This window comes from Nelusetta ayraudi, unplaced genomic scaffold (genome assembly GCF_046127955.1).
Source record: "Nelusetta ayraudi isolate G7.1 ecotype Tasmania unplaced genomic scaffold, CSIRO-AGI_Nayr_v1 ptg000048l, whole genome shotgun sequence".
In the NCBI taxonomy this organism is placed as follows: Eukaryota; Metazoa; Chordata; class Actinopteri; order Tetraodontiformes; family Monacanthidae; genus Nelusetta; species Nelusetta ayraudi.
Genome location: NW_027466098.1, coordinates 17,070,275 through 17,080,000, shown reverse-complemented (window position 1 = coordinate 17,080,000; position 9,726 = coordinate 17,070,275). Strand labels below are relative to the sequence as shown.

General features: G+C 45.1%; 1 protein-coding gene across 2 annotated transcripts in view; it reads left to right on the top strand.

The window, feature by feature from the left end:
• Nucleotides 1-9,726, top strand: part of gbe1b (glucan (1,4-alpha-), branching enzyme 1b) — an 82,264-nt gene that overhangs the window by 46,624 nt on the left and 25,914 nt on the right. For both annotated transcript variants that reach the window (XM_076036794.1, XM_076036795.1), the window contains one exon: nt 6,545-6,729. In XM_076036794.1, the coding sequence (XP_075892909.1) occupies nt 6,545-6,729 (185 nt within the window). The remainder of the gene's footprint in view (nt 1-6,544; nt 6,730-9,726) is intronic.

The following is a 9,726-nucleotide window of genomic DNA, read 5'->3' as shown; positions in this document are numbered from 1 at the left end:
CAATTCCAGACAGACTGGCTCACATTTTTAAGCAATTAAGCCCCCCATAAAAATGATTTGAAAGCGCTCGTGACAAGAGAACAATTTCCACCGGTCTGTGTTTCCCACTATGTCCTAAATTACGCTCTGGGTTTTAAATTTGCAAATTTAGATTTAGATTTTGGCTGTCATCCAGTTGTCTGACTTGTAGCAATAGAAGTAGAATGAGTGATTAAAGTTGTTTGCTGTCTCAGGCTTCATCTTCAGATGTAGAAAATTCCAACATGTTCAACATGTTATAAATAAACCCTTAATGCACCTTTAATGCAAGTTGCCGCTATCGTCTAGTTTGACGGTGGGATTTCTGTTCTCTGTCGCTCTTTGACCTCATTACAGCCAGAAAATGTAAAACAGCAGCCCTACTAATCTCTCAGTGATACATTTAAAAAAAAAAAAAAAAAGCTGCGTGCATTTATATTCAGTACCTCATCTATCTTAGATAACGGTGACCCCTAAGCAATACATTACAAGGCGCAAATGATGATTTTATTTATTGGCGTAAAGTTGTTGGAATCCATCATGCCGTATTTCATCTTTGTACAGAAAGCGCTATCTGCTTCACTTCAGCTGTGAGGAGGCGGTGGGAGGCTATTAAAGTGGTGATTAATGCAGGCATGCTGGAGGAGCAGCGCTGCGTTATCATTGCCGAGAGGGAAATGATTACCTAATGGAGGTGTGTCCAGTGTTTTTTTTTTTTTTTTTTTTTGTGAAGCTAAAGTGAAAAGGAAGGAAAAAGCTTCCACGGACCACTAAATCAAGCTGTACACAAAATCAATCATCTCCGCAAGTAGACGTTATGAAATAATCATACTTGAGCGTCTGGTTGCACTTACGCCGTTAAGATGATGTTTAAAAAAAACTTTTATCAAGGCTCCAGCCTGCTGCCGACAGATACAAGACAGTTATGTCCTTTTTAACCTCTGTGTGTATGTGTGCGTGTGTGTGTGTGCGTGTGTGTGTGCGTGTGTGTGTGTGTGTGTGTCCATCTGTCTGTCCGTCTTTTTGCATATTGCTTCCTTTTCTGTCCATACACTCCCAAGTAGATTGAAAATATGTTTCATCATGCAAACAGACGTTCACTTTAGCATTTTTAATAATAGAACAGTGTGTCTCCAGCCTGTCGGCGTGGTAAACCCCCCTATGCTCTCATAACTCCACCCCAGCACCCCATTAGAAAAGAACCCATTACCTTTTCTGTTTGGTTTCAATCGGCCCTTTATGATGTCACAAAGGATACTGGTACTGCTCCCTGCATTGGTGGCAACACCCTCTGCCAGATCGTTGTCCCACACTCAGATACTGACTCACACTGTTGTCAACAACGAAACATGGAAAGTCCAACGTTTGTGCGGCAGGCTGTAAACAGCGGGCAAAATGCGCTGCTTTCTGATGACATGTAGGGTGTTTTGAATGCAAGGCAAGCAGGGCTGCTCTGAGATGACCATGAGTATAATATGAAACCTTTGGATGTGTTTAAATGGTCAATGTCTTGGCCAGTGAGGAAAATTTTAAATCCAGGTGTATTGTCTGCCATTTGTTTTCACTGTCACAGTACAGCTTATATAATGGGTTAGACAGCCCATACATATTACATATTATCTGAAGACATTTACAGGAAGAAAATGCAAAACACAAACAGGAATTGACTTTGTGGGTTAATTATAACTGGAGTAAAATAAGCTGCGTTGTGTTTGGAAATATCTAAAACATCACACATCACAATGACTGTCTGACTGTCTTTCTGGTCTGAAGAATCAGAAATCTCTCCGTGGGGGGAAAAGAAATAATAAAATATGGAGTGAAACGAAACATTCTCCGTTCCAGTGAGCTATTCTGGATCTCTGGCAGATGCCAGTCAAACTTTATCTTTGGAGAAACAAAAAGCAAACACCTTCTTTTTTTCCCCCCTTTCGTTTTCACCCTGAGATTTCCATTGCATCTTTTTTTTTCCTTCCTCCTTCCCCATCGTCATTATTCAGTTTGTTATACTTTTTTTGCCACTGAGAGTAGCTTCACCGTTTCCCAAGGGGCACTGAATGTGGAGGGGGGGGGGGTTGGGGGGAAACATGTCCAAGAACAGCCTAGCAGGACTCGGAATTCCAATATCAATGCTCTGTGTCCTCAAAACCTGCTTTAAGATTGGCTGCAGAACTGGGACACGGCCCCTGCATAGACATAGTTTGAATACCTGTGTGATGCATCTGCAGACTTCATGAACATGTTCAAACGGCGCATCGCAGTCATTACACATCCACGCACCGATGGATTCATCCCACTTTCTGCATAAATTGAACAATACACCGGATGCAGCACAGCGTGACGCACAGAGCCCCGTTCCCTCAGGTGCGACAGAAGTCTTTCAGAGGTGGGAACGCTGGAGGTTGGGGTGGGAACGTTGGAGGGTGGGGCGGCACGCCCACTGGAAACGTTCCCTCAGATTTCTCATGCAACCTTCTGGTAAAGAGTTCACAGTAAACAAATTCAAAAGGTGATTGGACGATCGTTCACCCGGTTACATTCAAGTGGACCAATCGGATCTGTTTCTACCAGCTCTATGGCCTCCTATAGCTGTAAGGAGTGACGTCAGCCACCACTTACTGTGGCGTTACGTTCAACCTGTTTGGGTGTTACATAGAAGTCTTGCCAAAGCCAGTCAGGAAGAACCTGGAAACATGTTTCCCACTGAGAAAAGCCTTCAAGTCCATGTACCTGCGACTCTAACAATGCCCATGAATGTTCATCCTTCCTTTCCATCACAATGGGACCTCTCTCGCCTCTACTCCCATGCCCCTTTATCTCCAAGGGAAGCTCATATCTCGTGGGATCCATAGAAAATTAATTGAAGCCCTGCTTAAAAGGCTTTCTTTGGCGTTTGGCCCGATGGATGAGCCAGATTTCAGGGTTGAAATCTGAACGATCCAGCTGTCAAGCCAAGCGTGGTCGGCCCCAAAGTGAACGCCGCAGAATTGTAAATGATGCACAGAAAATGGCGTGTTGGCGGCAGTGATGGAGTGTTTCTGTGTGTGGGAATTTTCCCTCTTTGAGCACAAGCTCCTCGCTGGAATCGGTGGATCACACGACTTATTCTGCGTTGGCCTCTCAAACCCCGAGGTCGCTGTTGTACAATGTTCTTCCTCTCTCCTACCTGCCGTGCCCATGAATTCTAGATCGCCAAGCTGTATACGATTGTGTTTGATCGAGGGGATTACGGTTCTTTTCTGGACGTTGGGGTTTTCAGAATGTAGCTCAGCTAAATCAAAAGCAATTCAAAGAAAAACTGAGAGTCAACATACGCGGCAAGGTTTTTCAGCACTGTAACTATGAGTGGAGGTCTCATATTTGGCCCGAGAGGCTTGTATTTTCCACTTTATACCAGCCGTAGTCCAGTAACCATTAAAGCAGGGACGCAACCAGTAACCTGCCGCCCCACACCTGGTAATGTTGTAAAACAGAGGGATTGGGACGACTAAAAACCACAGTTGCACTTAAATTCTGCCCGCCTTAGGCCCGCATTACTGTCAGGAGAGGGTGGGCTTATAAACCAGCCTGAATTTAGCAGTTGCGTGCGCATAAGGTCAATCAATGCTATAAAACTGTCACATAATAAGTCCGAGCAATTTTGCTTATTGGGCTGGTCCGGAATAATATCACACTGACTGCACAAACACAACTCAACCTTATTGCTGCGCTGCAGAAACCGCTTCACGTTTGGGTTTTCATTTATTCTTTTTTTCTAAAGGAAAAATGTAATGCCTTAAAGCTTTAAAAAGTTACTTAGGTCCATGAAAAAGGGAAGCCATTTAATCCAACTCGGGAGTGTCGAACGAAGCATTTGCAACTCCTCAGTATTCTCCACAAGTTTATGGCTGAGATGCAGGCCAAGGATCTGCCGGCTGCAGAAATTCTGCTCCTGAAGGGAAAGTGTTTTGTCCATAAATAGCTTATAAAGAAAGCTTAGTGTGCTCATTACGCCGCAGCAGCTTGGCAGTCTGCCTTATTTTAAATTCACACCATGGCTGTGTTTACAGGGATTTGATGTTCTGTTTTTTTGTTTTAATCTTTATCTATATTATTCAAGTGCACAGTGTAAGCGTAATATTCATTTTTTGGGGGGGGCATCATATGCAGAGAGGCTTGGATGCTGCCGCCTACCGATTACAGATGCGCGATTTCTGCCACCCTGATAAAGAAAACCTTTTGAGTTTTCAGTTACCGACAGCTGTGTGCATCCAATGAAAGGAAACCGCGGTGGCGACACTGTGATCATCTCACATGGGGAGAGGCAAAGTTTGCCTCTCAATCTGCGATGTGACGCTGGCATTTTCATAGTGCTCAGCGGCAGTGAGCCCAGAGAATAGATTTAAAATCACTGCGGTTGGTGTTGCGCACAGTCGCCGTCGTAGGCACGTGTGTAAACAAGACGGAGTAATCAGAAAGAAGGATGGTGGGGGTTATCACGGATAAAGGGATAAGAGTTACCACGATTCTCTGCATGTAAACACCGAATCTTGAATCAGATCAAAACGGAGACACGGCGCACCGCAAGAATTCTCAAGTCCTTGGAAATGAAGCTGATGGAGCAGGAAATTAATCTGGTATTTTAGAAAGCGTTCGCGTAAAGAGTCCACCTAGTGGCGAGAGAGGGCAATCAGCAACCGGCTGTGGAATTTCCAGATCTGTGAGCCTTGACACAATTCGCTTCTTGCAACAACATCTGTGCTGAAATTGCTCTTCTCGCCGGCAACTCATGGGAACCCGAACCTGCCGACTCCTGCACTCTTGGATTTTTTTTTTTTTTTTTCGAGGCATTGATGTGATGTAACCTGAGGTGGATGTGTCTCGTAGGGAAACGCAGGGATGAGCCAAACATGAAGCGTAATGCTGACGGAACGGTCCTCGTGAATGTCTTCCTTCTTTAATGTGTGCACGCGGGGGGAAAAAATATAAAGATATTTTACATTTAATTCTGAAGGATATTCAAATATCTCCCATGCAGTCTGCGTCACACATTGAATTCCACATGCTGTCAATCTGATGGAGCACAAGATATTTTCCGTGCTAGTATTTAAGCAAGTGTCATTGGAAAATGTGCTCGGTTCCCTCTCCGACAACAACTCACTCAGAAATGGAACAAGATTGAATGCTACATAAACATGTGGATATTTTGCGGTATGCAATGTAGGTATAGACAGATTTTGATTTATATAGATGAAAGTTGCATTGATAGATTTTTATAAAGATGTGTGTGTAAATTCAAATTGAACAAAAGATCTAGATGGATGGATGGATAGATGGATAGATGGATAGATAGATAGTGCTGCTAGTTCTGCAAGTGTGAGGTGTCATTTTTTGCTTTACATTCCAAGTTCAGCTGTGTGGGCGGCTTGTAATTCATGCAGATGTCACAAGAAAAAGCTTCCTCTCCCCTCTCCCTCCTCCTCTTCCACCTCTCCTTCTCTCTCTCTGCCCTAATTCTCAGGCAGAAGTTTTTTTTTTCCTTCCCGACTTGTTCTGATGGCAGCCCCTGCCTCATATTGTTTGTTACTTCTTTAACACCTACATAATGTATTTCATTTGAATCCGCTGCCACTTCCTGTCCGTTCCAATTCATCCCGTGCCCGTGCCTGTGCGTGCATGTGTGTGCGTGTGGAGCGAGGCTCTCTGAACACCACATGAACCACCAGCCTGTATTGTGCTGTCGCTCCTGCCTCCTTCTTCCTCCCTCTGCTGGGATTTCAATTACCCTGCTGTTGTCTTATGATGCCGTCATGACATCTGATGATGGATTCATTATCTCCGCCGCTGGCGTGACGACGCAGTCGCAGCACGGCCATTGTTTCACGCCGTAAGCTTTGCGTCCGCCTTGTGGAACTTGTTCCACTTTCGCCTTTAATTGCAAAGCGTCTGAGTTGATAATCAGCCTTTCTTTGCAGCGTTATTAAGTGTGAAGTAATGCTGAATAGGAGTCAGAATTATTGACAGGCAACATTTCGAGAAACATTTCTGCTGATTTTTCTTATTTCTCATCTGCTTGCTGTGCTTATGAATATGTCTGTGCATTATCTCCGTGTTGCCGGCTCCATCTTTAAGAAAAAGAAATGTGCAAATGTGCGAATATAACCTGATCTGCTCACTTCCACATCCAGCTCGAAGCGACGGGGGTTTTTTATTTGCACAGTGCGTCGACTCGTGTTGTGCTGTTTGTGTTGCGTTGACTTCGAGGTTGAAAGTTGCAGGGTGATGGGGAGGTTGGCTCGCTGTTGTTGTTCCAGTTTGAGCTTTGTTGCTTTGAGCTTATTAACCTCTGCGGGGGTCACCGCGAGGCCGCAGCGCAGCCGGATTGAATCGTCTTTTCTCGACTTTGTTTAAACTTTGCGTGATGCCCGAGCTCCTGGGCGGAGCCTCCTGTTACTGTGCACAACGGAGCTGAATTTGAATTTGCCAAAAAATTCCTTTGCCGCCCCCTCTTCCACATCGTGAACCTTCTCTGCTGTGTGTGTTGCAGGGAATGAGTTTGGTCATCCCGAGTGGCTGGATTTCCCCAGGGCAGGGAACGACCAGAGTTACCACTATGCACGGCGCCAGTTTGACCTGTTGGACGTGGAACACCTCCGCTACAACCAGCTCTACGCCTTCGACCGGGACATGAACCGAACGGAGGACAAGTACGGCTGGCTGGCTGCCTCACCCGTAAGGACACTTCACAGCTTCACGGCTTCACGGCTTCACAGCTTCCGTTCGTTCCGTCGCAACATTAAAACCAAAACATCACGACGGCAAAGAATTATTAGAGCGTCCCAGCCTAATTCTGGCGAATTATTCCGGTCATATTGGGTTCATATTTTTAAAGCTAAAAAAAAAAAAAAAGGAAAATCTCTCCCGGGCACATCCCTGTTCTCCACAATGAGGAGCTGCTCTCAGGCAGCTGCAGATAAACTGGAGCTCGTTTGAAGGAACGGCCTGTTTCTGTGGCGACTGTCAAGGTAAACACTGAAAGATTTGACTCTCATCCTGCAGCTTTTCTTGTAGCCTGAATTTGAAACCCATGGGAGAGACAAAAGATGGTGTGTTTTTTCCCCCACCTCCTTTGAGAGGCTTCTGCGATGGAAAAATACCAGGCAGCAGAGTTTAGCTACAGTGGCAGAGCTCTTAAAATCCCTTCTTTCCATTGCAGCCCTGTTTATCCACCTTTTAGCCTCACTGTGCTGCGCTTTTAGACGCTTATTTCCTGTTTACAAACTGCTCAAAATGGTATTTTTTAAATATGTATATATACTCTCCTATTATTAACGATCCATCAAATGCACCTGTGAATTCTGCCGCAATGTGGCCACGTGGCTTACGAACCGCTCGTCCTTCAGCCACTCTGGCAGATTTGAGCTTTGCGAAAAGTATTACGGCCGATCTGTTCAAATCATCTGACACTGCTGCAGGTGTCTGTAGGCCTTCTGCGACACCCTAAATTTTTACATTTCTGTCACCCATTAAAATTTATATCGGAGCCACTCCTGCTGCTCAATTCCCAAATGTGCAACTGAAGCTAACGACAGCTCTCCATCAGCTCCGGCCGCTCAAAGTTTTCCTCTCCCTGTTAGTGCAGCGTTTCTCTTGCCCCCGTGCTGCTTTTTAATCACGTTCGCCACCAAATCTGCACACTTTGCTCAAACTGGCCATTTTCGCACACAGGCAGCACAGACGGTCACCGCTTGTCTCACCTTTCCACTCACAGAATGATTCTTTGGCACTGGCTCTAATATTTATCACATTCTGAGGCGACGGACTTCCCTGCTTATTTTAATCCCGGATAAAACGTATATTTTAGGGAGTTATTTTTTTCTGCACTTTGTTGCACTTCGGGTCAGTCGTAAGGCAGGACAGCGTATCATTGACATTGGGGAGGTAATCGTGCTTAGTGAGAGAAATATATGTATATATATTTCCCGCCGTAGTTGAGTTTTTTTTCGCTGGGATTCAAGGGCGTTTCAAAGGTAAAATTAAAAAGCAAAGAGGGTCTGTCAGCAGCTCCCCCTGTTGTCTCAGGTGTATGTGGGAAGAAATAAAAATGCCAAATGCCAAAATCTTTGTGGATACGCAGCTGCTTGCTCAGAAAACAGAACTTCAGGTGTAATTTGAAGTTTCTGTTCAGAGAAAATGCCACAGCGCTTGTCAGAGCAAACCCTAGCAAGCAGGCTTCATATTATTCTGCTTATAATTAATGAGGAAGTAATAACAACAGTATCCGTCACTGCTCGGTTACAGGGGAATTAAATGTGCCGATTAGACCATGTAAATTTGGACTTTTTAAGTCCCATAATCAAATAAACTTGTTTTCTATTATTGATGCAGTCCAAACCTGAAAACCTAAAATGTTTGTTCGGGATCCAAGGCCAGAATTCAAATTAGGTTTGGGCACCAACAGTGCTGGCTGCAACTGAATTAACTGGAGTTCCAGAAAGTGGTGGAGATTTCTCTCTGAAAGTAGACTGATGAAAACAAGCCAACTATAAAAAAAAATAATAATAATAAAAAAAAAAGCCAACAGCAACAGTGTAAGGTCATAAGATGGAGCTGCTTTTGTTGTGTTACGTTCCATCCAAAAACTGTTTCAAATGGAACAATGCTGCAGGCCTGGACAAAAACAGCCTCTTGGATCTGATGCCCAACTAAGAGATGCAGCATCCAACGTTTACAGGGTTTCGTGTGTTGTTTCTTCTTGCACGCAAGACACATTTTAATTAGATCATTATTAGAATTTTTCAGACGAACCACAATGAAATCAGAAAAATCTCGATGTCGGTCGTGATCTGTGCATCTTGTCCCAAAATCTGCCCACTTTCACCATGGACTCCAGTGGAGTAGCCTGATGCATTTATAATTTCAGAAGAAAAAATACTAATCTCCAGAAAACCTCTGGTCTGTCCGCAGCCCTTCTGCAAAACACAAGTTTTACAATTCAGCAGCACATTTCATGGCCATTTTCTGTTGTTGTTTTCCATCCAGCACCACGTACAAGAGACGCAGCCCAGCGCAATTAACAAAATCAAAACAGAAATCATTTAAAACCCAATGTTTGCCAGTAAACTGCAAATTTAGAGGGGGCTGGACGATTGCCATTTGTGACATCACAAAGGGCTGATTTTGAGTACTGTGTTATTTACACCAGCAGAACAAGCAAAAGCAGAACAAGCCAAACAAGCAAAGGAGGGACTTTTGTCATGACCGACCAGACACCACGTGTCATTGCAGTAAATTGTCCTCATTGTGGGCCCTTTAAGTCACATTTCAAAACATCTCCACAGAAGTTTCACCGTTTCTCCGCTTGAGTAACTGGACTTCAGCTGACTCCCCCCCCCCCCCCGGCTGCCCTCTCTCTTCTTCTCTGACCTTTATCCCTTCCGCCGGTCCACTTTTTTTTTTCCCCTCCGCCGGCGCTTATCTCGCCGTTCAGCCGTGAATATGTCGCCCTGAAATTGGCTGGGGCGACTGGGCGCCACGAGCGCGGGAGGTGTGGGAGGAGCAGATGGGAGGGTTGGGTGACGGTGATAATCTCTGCTAATGACACGTTAACAGTGGCTGGCTGCACGGGAGAGCGGCCGCCGTCTGAAGCTGACAAGCGCGGCGGCAGCAGACGTCCAGGCTTGCCGGCCGCCGCCTCCTGCCTGCCTGCCTGCCTGCCTGCCTGCCTGC